This window comes from Hoplias malabaricus, chromosome 8, assembly GCF_029633855.1.
Source record: "Hoplias malabaricus isolate fHopMal1 chromosome 8, fHopMal1.hap1, whole genome shotgun sequence".
NCBI classification, from domain to species: Eukaryota; Metazoa; Chordata; class Actinopteri; order Characiformes; family Erythrinidae; genus Hoplias; species Hoplias malabaricus.
Window position 1 is genome coordinate 9,985,662 of NC_089807.1, and position 22,909 is coordinate 10,008,570.

Consider the following 22,909-nt stretch of genomic DNA (forward strand, 5'->3'; position numbering starts at 1 on the left):
CATGTTCTCTACTCAGGTCTTATCTTCCCGTAACACATATGGCCAGTGATTGGCTGTGCTTTTTCCTGCTGTCACATGAGTCTCTATAGTTTGGTTGTTATCAGCGCCAAAACTGAAAGGAAACCTTTCCTGTCATAAGCGAGTACCACTGTGCAAGACTCAGGTGCATCGTGGGTGACATATAGTGGGGATATCAGCATAAAAGAAGAAGGTGGACATAAGGAGCATTTTTTCAAAGAAACGTGTAAGTCACTTAAAGTCAAGTTCGCTAATGAAGTGAGTCGATTAGTGTGACCAGACGTCCTCTTTTACCCGGACATGTCCTCTTTTTTAGACTTGTCCGGGCGTGTTTTTCTAGAGCGTTTCGTTCACAAACTAGTCCCGCCCTCCCCTACTCCGATTGGTTCGTTTGAGTGAGAAGGGGGCGTGGGAAACTAGCCTAAAATCTTCGTATTGGACGGTCTGACTGTAGAGCTACTGTTATTGGTCGATAACCTTCTCTGTAAACATTTAATTGGTCAGATTGCACGTCAGTAGTCCTTGTTTACGTCAGGCAAAGTTCATGTACCCACCCTCATCTCGAGCAGCTATGCCGAAACGTAAATGTAAGTTATCGAGACGTGTCCTCTTTTTTATCAGCTTAGATCTGGTCACCCTAGAGTCCATCATAATAACAGCAGTACGGTGTACATTTTGGACATCCTCAGTCCTCAGCGTCAGTACTCAGGCATTGAACACAACGGCATCATACGAAACGACTTCAAGCCTCAGGAAAACCATCGTCATGTCTCAGAACTAGTGTATTTAAACATCGGGCTTCAGAGCAAACGCTCTCAGCTCAAACTCCCTCGGAACAAAATGCTTCAAACCAAAAGCCCTCAGCTCAAACTTCCTTAGAAAAATAGACATCAGACGAAGTGGCCTCAGCCCGAACTGAGTGGTAGATTCATGGGGTCCCCACCAATGTCAACAGCAAATCTACGCCATTGCAGAGTGTTTTTTTCCCCGCTACGATTCGTTTCAGGAATGATATAATAAGTCATTGTTGTAGCTAAGCATTTTCACTTTGAAACTGCAATTTTTCAAAGTATGTCTCAAATTGATGAATTTAGACTGCTAAGGTTCCTGACGTCCTAAACCTAACTGACCAATCCTCACCAATACCTCATGAAGTCAAAGCCACATTTAAGGCATAAAGGGACATTTATGTTGGAAATTAATTCTGAATATTTAAATTAATATAAAACTTGTTTGAAATGTAACAGTAAAAATGTGTATTTACAATTGTGTTCTTATCGAATTTTGTGGAATCACTCAGTTCAGACAGGGCCTTCTCTAGAGATTAATGATTAGAGGGGCTAAGCTTTAACCAGGGGGGTTTGGGGTAATTGCCACATAGCAGCAAATTTATTTGATGAGGTATAAAATAAACAAGGCAAAGAGCTGCTGTATTTACAAAATAAGAAATAAAAAATAATACACATCTTTAGGTAGAAAAACAAAAACTGACATATGAACAACTATTAACTCATTATATAAAGGTATCTGTAAAATATAGAGATTTTATAGAGATTTGCTGAGCCCCTGTGCCGCCCTATTGTTAATATATATGAAATTTAATTATCTAATGTAATTTTTGTGTAGTTCATCTGTGATATATTGAGAGAAAATGAAATGTTGTTTCTCCAGGACACATTGCCAAAATTATTCATTCATTCATTATCTGTAAGCGCTTATCCAGTTCAGGGTCGCGGTGGGTCCAGCCTTCCTGGGTGAGCCTTCCTGGAATCATTGGGCGCAAGGCGGGAATACACCCTGGAGGGGGCGCCAGTCCTTCACAGGGCAACACAGACACACACACATTCACTCACACACTCACACCTACGGACACTTTTGAGTTCAGTACTAACATTAGTTCAATCTAAAATCAGAGCTATAGTTTCCAGTGTTTCAGCACTGACCTGCTGCTCTCAGTGCTGCCGCAAAACAAACCCCCTGAAGGAGGGACTGTGACTCCATTGGCTGCAGCACTGAATGATGGACAGATCACTCTAGCTGCTGATTGGCTAAATAAAGCTGACGACCAATGAAAAGCACGATTTGTTTAGGAACTGTGGAGAATTGTCCCCTCGCTACAACTAAGAGAGCTACTGGATAACAATGGCCTCAATAATACAGAAGATAATGCGACCTGTATCAGTTCCAAACGGAACACAATCCAGTGTCCAAATATGGAAAATTCCGTATTTTACGGGACAGTTGGCAACACTAAGTGTGCGTATTCTGTCAAGAAAGCAATACAGACTGATAGCCAACAATGTCAAACAGCAGTAACTCCCCCAGGTCCTAGTGTACCCAGGGTTCATTACATTGTTAATATGGAGACAGAACTATTGCTAAAAAATTAAAGACTTTGGAGGGGCTAAATAACACTTAGGGGGGCGGGGCTGCAGCCCCTCTAAAACAGGTCTAACAACGTCCATAAGTTTAGAACTTACTATGAATTTTGCCACTTTTTCACAGACTGCATTTTTTCAGTACAAAACGCATAAGTATATTTTGTTTTAGTGCAGTGCAGTATGTAAACTATTTATGCATTTGTTCATTGTCTGTAACCACTTATCCATATGTAAAGTATTGAATGTAAATAAGTGATACTGATAGCAGCTTTTAAACATGACAACAATGCATCTGGCATATTGTCAAAATATCATTAAAGATGTATATATGTATATTTTTGGTGCATCACTCAGCCATTACTGAAGTATATTGGCTTAAGAGCTTTAACCCTTAGGAGCTGAATCCCACAGTTCGCGGGAACAAAACCACAACTTATATGACGCTTTTCCACTGCATAGAACCTACATGACTCTACTAGACTCGATGAGGCTCTTTTTTTCCCCTGGCCAAATCTGGCACCTGGTCCTTGGAACTGGGTAGATTTTCAGTCCCGGCTCACTCTGGGTTCCAACCATGCTGAGTAGGTACTAAATGGTGATGTGTAAACCGTACAGAGCGCTGATTGGCCAGAGCCATGTCAATCATCACGAAATGCAGAGCTTATTCAAATCCAGCACAAACACGCTGCTTGTAAAATCTCTGAAATTACAGCAGCTTTCACATTTATTTTTATCGGACTCACAACGGCAGCTCATAACTTTACCTTGGGGTGTTTTGAAGAGGTTTATATGCTCCTTGGGTCGGTGGTCGACGCAATTTTCCAGTCGAAGCCGAATGTGCAACAAGTAAAAGTGATCTGTGAGAACTGCCGTGCAGCGCCGAGTTCAGTCCAAAAAAAAACAACACACAAATACATGATGAGTAAACAGCACTGAACCTTTCCACTGCCGTTGTTGTTTTTTAAAAAGCCATCTATTCTTGTTAGAGACGGAGTTTTGCAACGTCATCTGGTCCATTTCGATTAGAGCAGGAGCCATGCAGTGGAAAAGCTCAACTTTATAACTCTTGAATGCCTCAAGACACCTGTGTGCTCCGCATATCGTTAGAAACCGCAAATCCTACCGTGTCTAAAAATAGTGCTCTCATCAACATGGAAGCCTCTGGGAGTAATCCAGTGTTAGAAATACACTTAAAAAACAAGATGCTCCTTTACAATGCATGTTTTATTCTGCTATTATAACGACGGTTAAAATGCAGCATTAACCGACTTGCGTTGCACTCCTGCCCAAGCAGGGAATCAAACCCCAGTCAATAATTTAGTAGACAATGGTGTTACCCACTAAGCTACACAACCACAGCCATGAGTGAAGGACTTCTATTGTAAAGTATAACTCAAAATTGTACCTCAGTGATCAAATCCGAATTCAGCAGCAAAGGAAGAGTGGCAGAGACATCAGTAAACAAAGACAACAGTACATTTGCTCTTGATTTAATGACACAACATCTGAGAAGGATAGGCAGTAGTTAAAAAAACAACACAATTTTAAGAAGACAGTGTTTGCACTGGAATCAAAAACATCTCAAAATACATGTTAATAACAAACATAATGGTATTAGTATGTTACAACAGCCAACAGTCTCTACTGATCGGACAGATGAAGCGTTTGGCAGCTAGATTAAGATAAAAATGTTTAACAAATTTGATACAAAAAGTTACAAAATTAAAATAAATTATATAAAGTCATTTATAGTTCAGCTAGCAGTTATTATTCTCCATACATTCAAATATATGTAGTTAATGGTAGATAGTGGTGTTTTGTATTCAATAGCAAAACCAGATACAAGTTTATACTGCAAATTAAAATTGTCATTCACCCATGACATATCTTTATTTAACAGTGGTCTCCTAACAATAATGCATCCAATCTAAGCATACAGTGGCACTAAATAAAGACCAGTACTATCACAGTTAGACCACTCGGTGTCACTAGAGTATGTCCTACACTGGTGCTCCTGTGACTGCCCATATTTGTGCATACGAGGTCCTGAAATTCAGCTGGAGCCTCTACAGCCAGCCTTTTCTTACATATGTTGCAGTCAGTGTTGGTTATGCATGAACACATATTGCGTATCAAGTATACACATTTTTCAAGTATTCAAACTTTGTTTGAATTTCTAACCAGGTGTAGATTATACTGAGCCCCCAAATCCCAGGGTGTCATACACAATGGAAATCATGCACCAGACAAAATGTTCAGTCATTTTGTAATGCAACCCCCATTAAATCTCTGTGTCACTAGACAGGAACTAGACCAGCCTGTGACAAGACATGCCATTAGGGCGCAAATATTTTCTTGCCCATCTTTGAAAAAGTTAATGTTTCACATGGGAAGTTAAAACACAGCATATAAACTGAGCAGTGGGTCAGTCAATTTTTCTCCTCAATATATTAATCAACTACTTAAAAATGGGAATATTCCCTTTTAGACCTAACATAAGAATCAGGACATTTTTCCCAACACAAAGATGAATAAAAATAAACAAATCTTTTAGCACAATAAATGACAATGGCAATGTAAACCAAACTGGTCCTTTCCAAATCATTGTGCTAAAACAACACAAGAAACATACCATCGACTTCACAACTCACAGGAAATATGGCACTTATTCCCAGGTTTCTGATTTGAGTAAACATTCAGCACAGAGCTTAAATGCTCAAAGCTGATATAGTGCCTTTAGCTGTTTAAAGAAACAATAAAGCAAGATAGAAGGAACAAAGAAAGAAAGAAATTAAAGAACATAAGCATCAGCGAGGAACTTCACAGCACAGATTCCATGCCATCTTTTTCACCAATTGTGTCACGTGAGGAGGAGTCATCTCCCTGTTTTTGGTGTGTGACAAGAGGAGAGGTTTCTTCCTCAGCCCGAATGTTCGCCACAACTTCCACCCTGACCTCCGCTAGCTCCTGCTCCTCCTGCAGGCCTTCCAGGTGCCTCTGCTTCTTCAACTCCTTCTCATTTATATGGTGCAAAATACCTGCACCCAGAGCATCGCCCTCCACGTTTACCACAGTGGTAGTACGGTCCCTAAAACACACACAAACACACAGACGTCACACAGATATGTATAGCTCACTGCTAACTTCAAGGTCACATGTCTGAGACAGATCATACACACTGCACGTGTGATGTTTAAGAGAGTGAGATGTCATACAAAAATAGAAATGTATATATAGAGACTTCATAAAGGAGGAGGAAACAATTCACTGTTTAAAAGTAAACTGGGAATATTTTAATGCTCAACATGCCATCCGTTTTAAGAAGAAAGACTCACCCTTCAATAAACATTTACTCAATGAGTAATTATTTATGTGATTTTGATAATTATACCAGTGACTACAACTACTATTTTGAAACATTAATGTGGCGCTCATGTCTGGCCCAAAGATCATCTCTCAATGAGATAATAGCCTGTTATTAGTGGAAATAACTGCCCTGGGAATGGAAATAACTGTGAAGACTGCATCATCAAGTGGATAGACAAGGTGCCTTACACAATCCAGTCCACAGCGAGCATTAGTGACAGATCATTGGTGGGTAGGCCAATGGCTTCTAGAATGATGGCGATGGTGATGATTCCTCCAGCTGGAATGCCCGCTGCTCCGACGCTGGATGCTGTGGCCGTCACCCTGCATGAAACATAGAAACACTTTGTTTTCTTCCATTCCCTCAGAGCAGACATATAACTTACACTCTCTCTCTCTCTCTCTCTCTCTCTCTCTCTCTCTCTCTTTGTGCCGTTAATAGTCAGGAATGACAGACGTGAGAGAGCTGCCTGTGCTTGACACTTAATACCTCAGCTTTGTTTTGGCACAGTGTCCTAAATGGGCCACTTAAACTCCACAAACAAGAATGTTGTCTATAATCAGATCTCTCAGTGTCTGTTAAAGCAATTCTCCAATGTTTTAAAGCATCAACTCTGTCTGCCCTCTTTGTATTTTGTAGTCAGTTTCCACAAACAACAGTTATAATAAAAGGCTAAAAATGAACAGGAAATCTGGTCATGTTCAACATGGCAGCTCTCTCACAAGAAATCTCGCCCTCATCATAAACACTCAACAAGCTTACTGGTAAAATGCCCACGTGTCTTTCCTGTAACAACATGACAAATTAAATGAGCCATTCATAATATTCCTTTTTATCTGTAATTTTAAATATATATTTGAAACAATATTTCAGTAACTAGGTTTGAGTATATAGTTTTCTCCATTCAAAGAAATAGGAGCCTGTTCTTGAAATAACTGCTGGGAGACATTGCCAAAATGGACATTCAGTAGACAGACTTGATTATATGAACATTTTCTGTAGTTAGAGATGACTCAAATCATACTTATAATAGAAGTTGACAGACAGTGTCTTCAGTACGTGGAACTGATCGAGTTTAGGCAGCACCCCAATTTCAGAGCTTTATTTTATGAAATGTTCACCTAAACAAAAGCTTATGTCAAAGAAAGATATGGTGAAATGTGTAAAGTAAAAAAAACAAATGTCGAATGGTTTCTCTACATTTTGTGAATAAGGCTCCATAAGGTAAGACTCTTACAATATGGTGAAGATCTGGCCTGCGTTAAGCTCGAAGTTGTTGAGTTGAGCAATGAACACGGCGGCAATGCACTGGAAGATGGCGGCTCCGTCCATGTTGACAGTAGCTCCGATGGGCAGGATGAAACGACTGATCCTCTTGTCCACTCCGTTGTTCTCTTCCACACATTTCATCATTGAGGGCAGTGTCGCTGAGCTGAGAACACAGGAAACACATGTCAAGATGTAAAGAGGTATAAAGGGACCGAGAGCGTGTGTGTTGTGATGGTGCCAACATTTAATATAGGACATGTTCTCACACATGCAGTCAGGCATACCTTCTAATTACAGAGGCATTAGCTACATAAACTTGGGTGAGGACTTCACACTTGAAGGCACCCACACAGTAAATTCACCAGTGTTAAATCAACACTATTACTGTTAACTTAACACTGATAGTGTTACATTATTACACTAACAGTGTTAATTTAACTCTAATAGTGTTGATTTAACACTGGTGAATTTGCTGTGCATAAGGAGAAAAACCCATTAGGAATTTTAGGAGGGTTTATAAGGAGATCAACCTCCTCTGCCAAAAGATCAAGGTTTTAGAAATGGAAGTACAACAGTAAAAAGGTTTAACAATGTTTCCATTTCAAAGAACGTTAAAGTCAAAGTCAGAGGAGCCCTGGTGTGTTCACTCAACTGCAAACCACGTAAAGAGGTAAATAAACAAGTCAGAATGTATGTCAAATCTATGTATGGTCTGTCAGCATGGTGGTGGTACAGTATGAGTTACCTGGAACAGGTTGCAAATGCTGTGGTGAAGGGTGTGATGAGGCCAGACAGGAAACTGAAGGGGTTTTTGCGGGTGAACCCAAAGTAAATAAGAGGCAAGACGATGCCACCATGGATGATGTGACCCAGGATAGAAGCAAAGATGTATTTTCCTAAACTGGTGACCAGCAGGACAACATCCTCCATCTCCACAATCTTACTGCCCACCAGGAACATGATGCCAATAGGTACATACCTGAGGAATAAATAAAGGCACTGGTTGCAATATCTAAATATACAGCATGATGATTACATTGTATACTGACACTGGTCAAGACAGTGTTCAAAATGTGATATTTCAGAATCATTATTGACACAATGCTTTGTTGTTAAAATTGTTTTGAAACTGAATCTTTAGATGCACACAAAAACCTACTAAACATATAATTTCAAAACACGAAAAAAGAAAAACTGCTCTTTCTATTGAGCGGTTGAGGTCAGATGGACCTGTTTTTCAGAGACACATTGATGAGCAATGACCACTCAGAGTATGTACTTCACCACAGATATTTGAGCAATGCTCTTCAAGGTGAACCTCAAACAGTAAACTTCCCTGACCTTTGCTAAACTGCAGCAACAATGAATAAGGCACAAGAGGACAGAAGTGTTGCATGTGCACATTGTTATAAGACATATTCCCCCAATTTAAATATGTTGTAAATTGCTTATACAAGTACATTTAACTTATGCCATTTAATGACATACAGTAGCCTGACCACCCCCTGTTTGGCCACTGTAAAATGAAATAAAGGCTCTTATATCTAGGATATAAGAAAATAAACTATTCTATACTATCTCCTGGGATTAAACATAGGATATGTTTGATTCTCACAGATATAATAACGGGCCATGGCCTGTGATAACTGTAATCTATAATAAATCCATCAAAATTAGTTGAGCTTCATGAAATAAACACAAGTGTGTCACTTATAAACAATGAAAAGATCCACTGTCATTTTCTGAATTTTTTTATTCCCTGTTATCACACAGGAATGTACTGTGTTTGTTTTACTCACCACATGATCCAGGACACCAGCACCATGGTAGCGTCATTGAAGGCATTGAAGAAACGAATTAGCTCCTCTCCTTCAGCTCCCAGCTTTCTCAAGGCCACCCCAAACACCATGGCAAACATAACCAGGCCAAGAATGTTCATCCCATCTGTCTCTGTACCCACGGGCACCTGCAAACAGCCAAGTATACAGATAGACATGAGCTTAGTACCAGGAGCTAGCTGCCTTTAAAGTAAGTCCTCATGTTCAATTCACCCACTTACCAGCTTATTTCTGAAAACATTCTTAGATTTATTCTAATAAATCTTTTCTGCTAAACCTAGTGACCTTTTCTCAACAAAGAGTTGAAAGAGCTTAATAATTAAATAAGCAAATTAGCAAGCAAGCTCTGAAAGCAAGGGTTTAGCTTGAATAGCTAAGGGCTCAAACAGTATTTCCGTTCAACATCATATTCCTTTCACAAGATTCACTGGTGGAGAGCCAGCGACTCTCACTGGATTGTGTATGGACAAGTAGCCTCCAATAGACCACAACGGATGAGGCTCTCTCACAGCCGTTGGGGCAGAGGGGTCAGGAGGGTGATGGGGATTGGAAGGGACAAAGTTGAAGTTCACGCCAGCAACCCTCCCCCCTCCCCTCTGTATTTGTAGTAGAGTGTAAATACAAACTTAAACATTTTTTAACTTAAGGAAAATTTTAAATAATAATAATAATAAGAAACACATTTATTGTTCCCCTTAGGGAATTGCTTCTCTGCATTTAACCTATCTGTGGTAGTGAACACACAAACACACACTAGTGAGCAATTCTTCACAAACACTAGGGGCAGTGAACACACACAACCAGATCAGGGGAATTTTTCCTTGCCTTTCCTGGGAATTGAACCAGCGACCATCTGACCTCAAGCTTGCACCTCTAACCTCAAGGGTAATATTATTCACAAAAGATTTCACAAATATTACAAATGGAAAAATTTCATACTTTTTATGTTTGTAGAAAGATTTCAAATAATTAAACATCACCAAATCTGAGTGAAATTAATGTTTAAAATGACACATTATGCAAAAGAATGCATATAAAGCATATAATAAAGCATAACTTTAATGTTAAATTTAGTAGAAACAATTTAATTTGGTAGCATTCAAAAACAAAATCTTTGTTTTCCACCAGCATAAAGTACAGAAGAAGAAAGTGATGAGAATATTTAAGTGTGGAGCAGTTTAAACAATAAGAATACTTTAGGTTTGGTCTTTATTGTTATACCATAACAGCTTTTAAAAAAGAATACTTATCAAGTTTTGTGAAGGAGTGTATGTACAAGTGCAAATGAAGAACCCGCTTCATGGCCCATGGGCAGTGTTGCGACAGACTAGAGACACCTATCTAATTTAATCTGTCAAGATCCTAAATCACATCTTAAAATGAAGGACAAACAAAGGAAATTCCAAGTAAAACCAGACACATTATTATTCTCTAGAAAGATCGCAATGTTCTGAGAGAGTGTGAATGCTGGGATTTAGTTTGAAAGAACAGGAACACTAAAGCACTCTGGGAAGGACTTGCCATCTCCAGCTGCTCGAGTGCTCAGTAGCTGTATTTGTCTGGGTCAACTGCTCCTTGCAAACAAACAGCATGTGCTTTCAGAGCTGCCAAACACCAGCAAAACAGAGCCTGAGACAACCCTATCCTGGTCAGAATGGGCGCTCATTATTTCAAGGCTTAAAATGTTCCATTCTCCAGCTCTGATGGAGACAGGAAGATGCAAATATAAATCCTTTTAGAAATTCGGTCTACTTGGCAGCTTATTCAGCAAGATAATCAGTAAGTAATTTACAGCTGTATATGATCAGGCAATTCCATCTTTGATTTTGTAGAGACGTATATTGTATGGCCTATGGTCATTGGCTTACCGGATTTCTTGTTTAAAGTCAAGAATATAGCCATTCAATTTCAGGCACAGCCCTGGAAAATAATCTGAAATACATTTACTTGGGGGTGGCCCAACAGGTAGCATCACTGTCACACAACTCCAGGACCATGGGGTTATGGGTACAGTTGCGAGGAGTTGTTCTCCCTGTGTACTTGTGTGTTTTCTCCGGGTGCTCTGATTTCCTCCCACAGTCCAAAATCACACGTTAGTAAGTCGATTGGCTACTAAGATGTGTTCATAGGTGTGTTTGTGTGTGTGTGTGTGTGAGAGAGAGAGAGTGAGCGAGAGTGAATGTGTATGTGTGTGTCACCCTACAAAGGACTAGCACCCCTTCCAGGGTGTGTGGGTAGGATTGGTACTAGATAAGCGGTTACAGACAGCCAGTGAATTAATATATACTTGGCTGCTCAGAACGGAGTCTTATATTAAATAACTCTTTAATTCCTACACTGAAAACCTGGTTTATACACAAAGTTTATCACAAAAATACCTTTAGACCCCTATGAAGTATGCCATGGGTGACATCTACCACTTAATTTACCTACCTTTTGGTAGCTGAGAGTTCCATTTGTGATGTTTCCCACTGCAATCATCTTGTAATCAGTGGCATACTGCAATACAAAAGAATACTTAGATATTAACAAAAAGACACACATCCATGCTCTTAATTTTTGCTGCACTGATTATGTCCAGATCTGCGACACCAGTTAAAGATGCCCACACTGACTTGCACTCTGTCAAAAATAAAAGTTGGCTGTCCTATTCAGAGATGGGCCACAGAAAACGGCATGAACCAAACTTTGAAGCAGAAAAGTGAAAAAAGTGAACAAATAACCTTAGTTTTATAGTATCTTGTACTCCTTTAAACTCGCCCAAATAAATCAGTACACTAAAATTCCTTACTCATATACCATTCCATCTTAAATAGTGCTACAACTTGGTATCCACCCTGACATATGTGTGCCCTGTGTTGGACTCCTGATTTAAAATATCTGAGCTACTGAGGATTGCCCTAGTGATTTCCCACTGCTTAGACATCACACAGTAGGTGAAACTTGGATATAGCTTAATCCTGCAATTGCTAATTAAAGTTTGCATGTTGGAAGTAACAAGTGATTTATAAGTTTAAACAAACCTTCTGGAACATGATGTAAATCAAATTTTAATAATGATCATTTTATGATATATTTTCAGAGGAGTGAGGACATTTGTTTTATCATTTTCAGGATCTGTCTTTCTCAATCTCAGAGAGAGACAGAGTGTAAACCCTGTAGGTTATCACACATATTTTCTCCATAACGTGCAGTCCTTCTGACAAGTTTAGACATTCCTCTGAATTGAGAGTGTCTTTCTGGAAGTCTACAAAAGCAGCATTTAAACCAAAGCAAAAGAGAACCTGGCAACTGGCTCACACATACAATGAGAGAGACCCCCTCTATGACCACGCTATTCAGAGGGCCCCTCTCCTTCAGCAACTTTAACTATATGAGCTATAGCCTCCAGCTTAGATCCAGCTCTTAATATCCTATGTGTTATAAACTTTGCAGACACCTACAAAAGCAATAGTCTTTACTCTTTCAGTGCCTTTTCTGTGTAGATAATAATCAACCAAAGTCCCTCAACTCTGAACCTGAGATGGTAGAAGTTTTGAACCAATGTCTGCACCGTGTTCAGCTTCACTCTGGAATGGAGTGTTGCAATTTGAATCAAATGCATAAAAAGAAAGAAGAATGTAAACCCTGTTTTATCATAACATTAATCACAAGTAGAAAATAACTTGTGTCGAGTTCTTTTCAAGACAGGGCAGTGCAGTATATGAATATATTATAGGCTGTGTTTAACCAACCAAATGTTTTTTTCCGCTTACCTTAAAAGAACCCTTCTACCTTACATAACCCCACAACACAGGTTTGTTTTTTTAATGACCATGTGACTTGCCCTAGTTGTATTTTGCACAGCTTGTCTCTGTACAAACCACCACAGTACACAAGTTACAGTTTACATATTGCAGTTGTCCCAAGAAAACATGTTGTATCAGTAACTTTAAAGGAGAAGGAAAAAAATCTACTTAATCTTCAGTGTAAAAATATTTTATTCCAAATAGTTTTGGAGCATTTTTTAGAAAATGTGATGGAGATCTGCTGTGTTCAAATGATGTTGTAAACTTAAAATTAATACATTTAGAAATTAACATTGCAACAATATGCTGTCCATATTTTACATACAAACTTACGTGTCAATTTGAGATTTGAATATTTAATTTCTCCTTTTAACAAATGTATATAATAAAATCTAACTATGTTTCACTGACTTTATACCTGCACTCTGAACAATGGCAATGGAGTTCAATAAAATTTAATCTACAACATTTAAATCTAAATTCATTAAACCATTAAGCAGATAAAAAGTATAAAAGGTTTGACAGAGTATTAGATCCAGAGAAAATCTCCAAAAACTTTTTTATAACGCAAAAAAAAAGTTTTTTAACCTTTATATAAATTATCCCTAAATGATTTTCTTTCTAAGTAATTCCAACTCTCTGTTAGACAATAAACGTCTCTCTACATGCCCGTGACCCTGATGTCATCTTCCAGTTTGGGCAGCTCTAAAACCAGCATTTATAACTTGATTATTGATTGGCCTAGCTGCACACACTCTGGGCTTTGCCCACTGACGTTATCTCCCACCCCTAACACAACCCCCTGACCCTTTCTCTGCTTTCCCTGGCTCTGCACAAGGCTGAGCACTCGTCCGTGTGCAGCAGCCAGGAGAGAGGGGCGGGTTGCCAGGCATCGGGGAATGGAATAAGGCCACTATGGTAACCATTTGGCCAGCTTTTAATAGTGAGGGAGCAGAAGAAGTATTTGCTGGGGCCAGAGAGTCTCAGTTTGAGTCTCTCTTCATTAGACGTTTTGGAACCGTTAACATGGAAGCATAGGGTTTTAAAAGCGGCCATAAATACTGAGGCTGAGCTGGTGCTGCTGGTGTGTGGATATTTGTAGTAGTTTGTTTTTAAGAGTTTTAGAGTAAACACATAAAAGACCAGGAGAGGAAGAAGTACTTACCGAGCGGAAGGCAGCTGCTACCAAGTTAGCTGGGAACAAGTTTCTGTGAAGAAAAACAAGAGGTGTAAAATAGATCAGGGGGGTTATTGCAAGCATCAGAACTTTTGGAACTGCACCCCTTGTTCAGCACCAAAGGTGTAATGGTTTTTAAAACCATTTTTACACAATACTTCTGTTCAAAAACAAGTCTGAAGAACAGTTACAGGATTCAGGATTTTGAATGCTCAGTGGAAAAAGCTCACACTGTAATCAGCTGACTACTAACAAATGCATACCAATATTCCCTTAATTCTAAAGACAGCAAAGTCTAATCATATTAATGATAATGGTCATAAGTTACATTAGACTGTCATATTTCAGTGTGTGTTGGTGGAAATCTTCAGGACATAAAGAACTCCTACAACACGTTTCATTAGAGAAAGCATAAATGAAGGAACACTATGTAACAGTTAGTATTTTTGCTCCTGGACTCCAGTTTCAAGGTGGAATTGCATTTTTACAGCAATGTCCCAAAACCAAGGGGGAGGTAAATGGAGGGTGGTTTCGTACCCTCCTCTAATGCCCCTTTCACATATGAACTCCGGAGAATTTCTAGAGAAACTATGGAGTATCGGGTCTGGAGATCTCCTGGAATGGTTGTTCACACTTGGAGCTCACAACGGGAAATTTTCTCTCACAGCGGGAGATGAAACACGTGCTTTAGGTGTGGGGCACAGTGCGTGCAAGAAAATCTCTGGAACATTTCCTGCCCAGTTCTCACATGCGCTGACTTGGACTTTACCTGGAACATTTACTAGGGCTCGAAGAGGACAATGTCCGGAAAGATCTGGGACAAATAATGCAGGTGGTCGTGTTCACACATATAGCTCCTCTGGGTAAACACTGGAACATTACTGCATTGCCATGCATGTGTGAAAGTGGCCTAAGAGTTACATAGTGCAGTGCTGAGTGCAGATTAGCAATGGCAGAGGCCCTGTTCTCACCATTACCTGTCAGTAAAGCATCAAAATATTAATCTGTTTTTTAAGGGTAAAAAAGAGCCAAGAAAGACTAAGCAAGCCTACCTATGCTCACCTTTCAACAACGTCATCAAAGCGAACACTTCAATTAAGTATTTAGGGCTAGGGTTAGGGTTAGAAATGGGACAGAGGAAAGCCTGCAGACAGCAAAATGTTTGACACATTTTTTAGGTCCCAAAAAAGAGGACTTGTCCAGGGAAAAGGGGACGTTTGGTCACCGCAGAATGGTTCCAAGTTTAGTTCACGAACGAGAACGAGAAATATGGCTGAATTAACAACAAATGGTGTAGTAGCGCCACCTTAAGTTCTCTCTGTGAAATATTGATCTACTTGCGCGTTTCAACATTAGGAGTCAGTCAGTAAGCTTCTTCTAGGCTACAAAATACTTGTTGTTCCTTTAATATCTTACAGGTTTACATGACTATACGATAGAGGAACAGTAGCGTGCTTATCAATGCCTACTTCTAGTAGAATGTATATGAATGTGCTTAACAGCTTGGATACAAATGGATTCATTTCCATCAGTCAGTGGTCCTGGAGATAAGATATTCTTATAAGACATATTCTTTCTTGTTACATGAGCAAACCACAAAAAAAAAGAGAGAAAAACTAAACAAAAACAAAACTAAAAGCAATTACAGTGTAGTCTCCAATCTTTGAAACCTTTCTACCGTCTTGCCTCAGCTCAGCGACTGTTCCCATCATCATATGATGTGGTTTAAGAAGAAGATTAACCCACAAAGCGAAGCCAGACGAAATGGCTTTCTGTATTAAGCCCATAATTGGGTGGTCATTCTTAAGGTTTAAATTACATAATGGCACAAGCAGGATTGTTCCTATATAGGCAGAATTTAGAGACAGAGCTCAGCTGATCTGAGAATTATATCCAGTCAGGTAGCTCAGGTATCCATAAGCCACATTTCATTCTTGCACGTCTGTGTAAATGACACAGCTGACTCAACTTTCTGTTGGAGCTCAGCAAGCCACAGGTTTGTTTAGCCAGGTGTTTACTTTCTCTCAATCCCACACAAGCATTGCGCAAAGATTGTGTGCTCCCAAAGTCATGGAGAGAGATAAACTCCACAGTGAACTGTGGGATCACATTAACATTAGAATTGAATTCTAAACTCCACACATCCCTTTACTAATCCTGTTCTCAGAAGGCTGTGGTCTATGGCATCAATAGCTTATAAAGCTCTGAGAACCAAAAATACAGAATCCATAACTAATAACTGTCATTTTATTATTGAGAAAACTGTCATTAATATTGAGAGTTATAAAAACAGGTTGGTAAACAGAGGATTTCTGTATATAATAGACTGTTTTGAGTGTAATATCCTTGAAGAATCTCATTTGTGCTTCTCTGTCTCACTTTGCTTCTAGAAGTTTCTCGCTTTTGAATTTTGACGAGGGGGCGGGATCTAGACAGTTATTGGGTGCTGAAGTTAAGCCCCGCCCACCAAGCCGATTCTACACACCCCGCTACGTCAGCGAGAGCGCGACAATCTTACCCTGATTGGAAAATGGCCGATTAGCAAACGCAACTAAGCCAACTGTTTTAACGATTATGTGTTTTAGTAACGCACAGTTCGTCAAAGAAGCTTAGAGACATTTTGCAATCAGGGTTAGGGTGTGCAGAATGGGCTAGGTGGGCGGGGCTTAACGTCAGCAGCCAAGACTGTCTAGATCCTGACACCATCAAAATTCAAAAGCGAGAAACTTCTGGAGGCGAAAGCGAGACAGAGAAGCGCAACTGAGAAAAGGTGGAAGGGAAGCGAAAACGGATTCTTCAAGAATATTAATCTCAAATTAAAGATTATATACGGAGATATTCTTGTTACAACCCTGTTTTTTATATCTTTCAATATTAATGAGAGTTTTCTCAATTACAAAAAATAATTCATTGGTTATGGATTCTGTTTTTTGGTTCTCAGAACTTTAGAAAACTAAGCCAGTGTCCATACACTGTGGCCTACAACTTAAAAATAATGTGAAAACATTTTGAAAAAATGGAGATTCAAGATCCACTTATCTGTGTGAGCACAGTGGCTGGTTCACTCATGCGTGTAACCTATATACGGCTAACAGTGCGGAAAGGCATACACTGCTGTCTCCCTCTTTTTTCTGAAAGAAATTATACGGATTTACATAAAAACTACGAGAAAAAAAGGGGTCAGTGTCATGAACATTAACCTAAAAATATCTAACCAATAGGTAATTTGAGTTCCGTTAGTTTAAAATAGAAGTGCATCCATTCAGTCCACACTGGAGATACATGACTCCAAGGTCTGTTTAGGTAAAATTCAGTCCCTCAAGAAATATACTGTGTAAATTCACTCTCAACAGTACACGGTATGGTCAAAGGTTTATAGACTCCAGCGCTTGTTTCTTCGCAAATCAAAGATTCAAAAATCAAATAAAAAATGTAGGAGCTTGGTCCCACGTTGCCGCATTAATAATTCTGGAAAGGCTTTGTACTAGATGTGGATACATTTCTGTCAGGATTTAATTGACCATTTACAAAATCAAATAATGACGTTGGATGATATTTTTAGACCATAAAAACCACTCCACCTCACAAAGAACATACTGCATTTTCTGAGTGTGTGATTTTGTGGCTCCCAGTTTTGGGGGATCCATGCTCTGTGCATTTACCTCCCCCGCCCCCACCTCCCCTCATCCCCACCCCCCGGCTCAGCTCATGAGTTCACTGAGTTTCAGGTCACTTTTATTTGCAGACTCTGCAGATATCCGGATGTTTTCTTGCACGAAAGACCTTAGAATACATGACTCGAGTCATGTGAGTAAAGGTAAAATAGTAACACCACAGTTTTGCAGAGCCTGGGGGGGTCCTGCACTGCGAAGGCCTCTACACTGGAATGTGGTGTAGTGGATCAAGAAATCAAGAAATAACATATGTGCTCTGTTATAAATCTGGGACGTTTGATTTTGTTCTTTTAACTAATATAGAGATTACCAGGAATTAATCTACTTCTTGCAGAAGCTTGCTGAGAATTCACAGAGTTCACAGTAAAACTGTTTTATATTTGTTATTGTGTTCTGCTGTGAATTCTGGGAGTTGAAGTCCATTCTCCACAGTTTCAGTTTTTAAAACTCTTCCCGTTCACACTGTTTAGTTCTATTTTATTATTTTTATGATTTGTCTTGTGTGCCTGGTACTGTAAAGTGTCCTTGAGTATATTTTAAATTTAATAGATAAATAAATAAAATAAAGTATATAAAAATGTGTTATTATTATTATTATTATTAATATTATTATAAAGGGTGTATATACAGCAGCCTGATATCTGTGTATAGGTGATTCACACTATCTCTGAGGCTCTGTCTCGAGGTACCTGGCCAGGTCCAGAAAGGAGTCGGCGGTCTCTTTGTTGGTACTGACGCTCTCCAGCGCGAGGTTCTGGGTGTTGAGCGCTCCCGCGCCTTCTCCCGGTTTGATGATGAAGGCGAGCGCGACGCCGATGGCGGAGGCGATGAGCGTGGTGATCAGAAAGTACGCGACCGCGACGCCGCCCAGTTTACCGAGCGCGCGCGTGTCCAGGCTCGCGGCACCGGACACGAGGCTGCACACCACGAGCGGCACGATCACCATCTTCAGCATCCGCAGCAGCAGCTCTCCCGGGAAGGCGAAGTAGCTCATCTGCGCGCGCGTCAGCTCCGCGCGCCGCACAAGCAGCCCGAGCCCGACACCCACGAGCACGCCGGACACCGTGAGGATCACCATCAGGTTCCGGCGCAGAAACAGAAGCAGCTTATCTGTACGGCTGTGCTGCTGCTTCTGTACCGGCGCCGGGGACACGGACACCGCGTGGCCGTTCAGTTCGCTCTTCTTCTCCTCCATCGTTCCTCTTCACAGTTCAATAATTAAATACAGATAAATAAATAAAACTAAATCTAATGTAACGTATGCGTTCAACTATCCACTTCTCCGTCTCTTTTTCCTTCTCTATTCCTCCCCGTAAACCTCACGCGACGCGGTTCTCTGTGCGCTCGTGAGTCCGTTATTAGCGCCGGTGGCAGCGCGCGCCCAGAGCCAATGAAAAGGGAGGCTGGTCGCGCATGCGCACGCGTGTTCACTCGCAAAGACCGAGACGGAATGATGCAACAAGCCGGACTGTTGCTGATGCCAGAAAGTGCAAAGAGACGAGATGCTCAACAGACGCTGTAAGAATAGGTCCACATGCAAATTTCTCATTTTCACATAGACACTGCAGGCAATACCTGGCTTCCATTGCATCAGTCCCAGCCAACACATCTTGGACCACATGGGTTGAACAGCTGTCTAATTATGGGCCCAAATTAGGCCAACTTCATTTAGAAAGATTGTATATGTTCAGTGTCTGCATACGTGGGGCCAACGTTTAACCCATTGATAAAACTTGGTACCTATAGCTGGGCTTCCCAGTTGAGCCCCACCTGAGTGTGTTGATATTCAGATGTATGTAAATGGATTAAAGCAAACACAGATTCAGGGTCTAACACATTTATTTATTTCATAAATGGCCCAATCCATGTAACACAGACTAATTCATTCATTCATTCATTCATCCATTGTCTGTAACCGCTTATCCAATTCAGAGTCGCGGTGGGTCCAGAGCCTACCCAGAATCACTGGGCACAAAGTGGGAACACACCCTCAACTCAGACTCTTTTGATTTGCCAACCCACCGTGGGAGGAAACCAGAGCCAGACTTATTCGATAATACTAATATTTTATTTATTCAGAGGTGTACAATTGTGGGAAAACTGGAGCAGCAAAATAAATAAATAATAAAATAAAAACACAAACAAACACAAAAAAACACTACAAATCTTAGATTATTTTAAAAATATCTTTATGCATTTCAAAAGCTTTTATTAATAGTGCTTTACAGTGGGTATGAGTTTATTTTAGGCAAAACACTGCATCTTAGGGTGGACCTGCTAAGTTCCTTTTCATGGATTCAGTTTTTAGCAGAAAGAATAGGAAAAAGGATCACATGCCCTAGACCAGTGCTGCTCAATCTAAGAGCTCTGGTCTGGGTCTGCACTGAAATGCTATTTTTACAGATCAAAAACAAAACAGCAAACAAGAAAAAACTCTCTTCAAATGCGACTACATTTTTGAACGGTTACTTTTTGTTTTGGAGCTTCCATGGCAATTATGACAAAATAGGGTCAAAAAGATTTTGAGTTTGTAAAACAGTACTCACAAATGTAACGGACTTTGTAACTGCGTTTGAGCAACTACAGACACGTAAAGCTAAAATCCACAAATGTATTGGAATGCGCAAATTTAAAACAACAACAAAATAATAATTTAAATTCACAAATGTGTAAAAAAAGATTTGCATTTGTAAATCAAATGTCATGAATGTGTGAATTTGTACCTTCTCAAACGGCTTAAAATAGCGCTTTTCCGCTGCGGTTCACTGGAAAGAACCAAGGTTCCAAGAATCAGGAACAAACGCAGTTACAAAGTCCGTTACATTTGTGAGTATTGTTTTACAAACTCAAAATCTTTTTGACCCTTTTTTGACTCCAGAGATATCACTCAGCAAGCAGTTAGTTAATCAAAAGCTACTTAGCAAATTGACATAAGGTAGGTTAACATCACAAACAAAACTATAATGGCCTCTTCAGGATTGCTCTGTACACAGAATTGACATCTGGTTAAGAATGAGTGGTCTCAAAAACTAGGCTACACATTTGGTTTTGTCACTCATTTGACTTTCTCTGGACATTTAGCTCTGTGGGAATGTGGTAAGAGGACCTCTAAGATTCAGATGTGTGTACCCTACACAGAAATGCCCTAGACAAATAATGCCCTTCTTAAGCTCCTGTGGATGGGAGCTAACTATTTTCCTTCTAAAAATAACTTCCCCAGCTGCCACAGGAGCAGCACATGGAACTGACCACGGTTGTCCAGAGCCATAAAGTTTCCCTGCACCCCACCGGGGAAAGGGGATTCTTAGAGTGACGATCTCCTGCAATGGGGTGCTGTAGGGAGCCAGACTGCTGTATCATACATGCTCCACTTCAAATGCAGACTCAGAGTTCCCTCACACTCTGTAAGCTAAAACCAGCTGCTGTGACGTGTGTACCCTGTGCCAGCTGGAAATGGACGGTTCTTCCAAGCTCAATCTAGTTTCATTCAGGATGTGCTCCATGTACTCAACAGAGAGTTCCCTCTGACATGTCTCCAACACCCTGCTCTCTCAGATTTCTAAAAAAAAACATATGGGGGGAAAAAGAAACACATTCAATTTGCTTTCATATGATAGAGGAGAAAAGGTGTGTGCCCCACAGTTATTCCTCTGATGAAACCTAATATTCTCAGAATGATGGAAATGTGAAAACCTGACACTATGTGAACACTGTAGGCGTAGATTTTTTCTGACAAAGCTTGCAGCTCTTTTTACCTTTTCTGTTTTCATACCCCACAGTTTCATTTTAACTTATTTTTCAGTTTAACTTATTATTTTTTTTATGTAATTTTTCTTCCCTTACTGCACATGTTTTCTTTACCTTTGATACCATTTTGATGTTTTTCTTACCTCCTTCTCTATTCTATTGTATTTCTATGAGGTGTTTATACATGTATCTTTGTGTTTTATATTATTTTGTTTAAGTAAAGAAGAGACTTTATGATGAGGAGAGGTTCACCACTGTTCCAGTTGTCCAAGTTTAAATACAATGTTCCTCAGTGGTCACTGTCACACAGCTCCAGGCTCCTGCGAGTATGGGTTCACTCCAGGTGAGTCCAGTTTTGTGTGTTCTCCCTGTGTCTGCGTGGGTTTCTTTTGGTGATCCGGTTTCCTCAGACTGTCCAAAAACACATGTTGATAGGTGGATTGGCTGCTCATTAATTGTCCCTATGTGGGAGTGTGAGACAGTGTGTTGCCCTGTGATGCACAGGCCAGGGTGTGTTCCCGCCTTGAATGGGATAAGTGGTTACAGACAATGAATGAATGAATGAATGTTCCTCAATGGGTGACTGCAAGTAATTTAGGTATTCCTGTAATTAAGCCCAGAAGGACAACTGAATACCTGTGACCTTTGATCCTTCAGATGCTCACTGAAAGAGAGAGAGCTCAGGTGCACAAGATTCACTGTAGCAGCACCTAGTAATACGCAAATCCATTCCATTAATTGATTAATCAAAGATATTTACAAAACTGTACCTTAGGACAGTCAGTTATATTCAGATTAACTTTTCTATTGTTTCTGCTTCTTAGTTTCTAACAAAAAGTCATCTCTAATCACACCAGAAGGCACTGTAAACCTTATACTTTGATGGAGTATCCAGCCTGTTTAGTGAAGAACTGGAAACAGTTTAATGTCTGTCCATGCTCTCACCTCAAACCAGAGCTGTCTGAAAGAGAGGGATCCTTCTCAGATGGCTTTGTTCTCTCCCCAACCCAGAAGACGTCAACATTATTCAGTAATAAATGTGAGTGGTAAAAAGAGCTGTAGAGTGGTGGGTGTTACAGTTAAATTCTGGCGCCTGCTGCACCATTTAAGCTGGAATGAAAAAGGCTATTACGTTATTAAGAGGTTTTTCTAGTAACTAAAGCACAACTACCAGCCGTGCTAACTCTGTTAGTTTTAGCGCAGTTCTTTAGTTATTACATTATTAACTTATAACCTATATTAAATTGTTATAACAGCCCACCTCAGCTCTAATTTTCACTTATGGTAATGTTTGCCTTAGTTGTGTCTATATCAACTCCAACATGGATGCCCCAAAAGCTGGAGGAAACCCAAGTGGACTTGGGGAGAACACACCAAACTCCTCACAGACAGTCACCTGGAGCGGGAATCAAACCCACAACCTTCAGGCCCTTGGAGCTGTGTGACTGCGACACTACCTGCTGCACCGCCGTGCCGCTGTGAGTGACCAAAACTTGCAAATTAGTCAGCAAAGTCATACATCTGCAACTAATGGTATATTTATTTTACATACATTTTACAGTAAATGCAGCCTGTTTCCTAAAAGAATTATAGGAAACTTGCAGTAAATGAGGAGCCTGAAATGCAGTGCGTATACGATCACATCATATT

General features: G+C 40.1%; 1 protein-coding gene across 1 annotated transcript; it reads right to left on the minus strand.

Moving 5' to 3' along the window:
* Positions 1 to 3,873: 3,873 nt before the first annotated feature.
* Positions 3,874 to 18,849, minus strand: slc1a4 (solute carrier family 1 member 4). The gene is made up of 8 exons (XM_066678552.1): positions 18,202 to 18,849; positions 13,827 to 13,869; positions 11,307 to 11,372; positions 8,835 to 9,001; positions 7,781 to 8,014; positions 7,004 to 7,198; positions 5,955 to 6,089; positions 3,874 to 5,487 (listed from the first exon to the last, which is right to left on the minus strand). Exons 1-8 carry the CDS (start codon positions 18,705 to 18,707, stop codon positions 5,220 to 5,222), a joined length of 1,614 nt encoding a protein of 537 aa, XP_066534649.1. The 5' UTR covers positions 18,708 to 18,849; the 3' UTR covers positions 3,874 to 5,219.
* Positions 18,850 to 22,909: the final 4,060 nt, after the last annotated feature.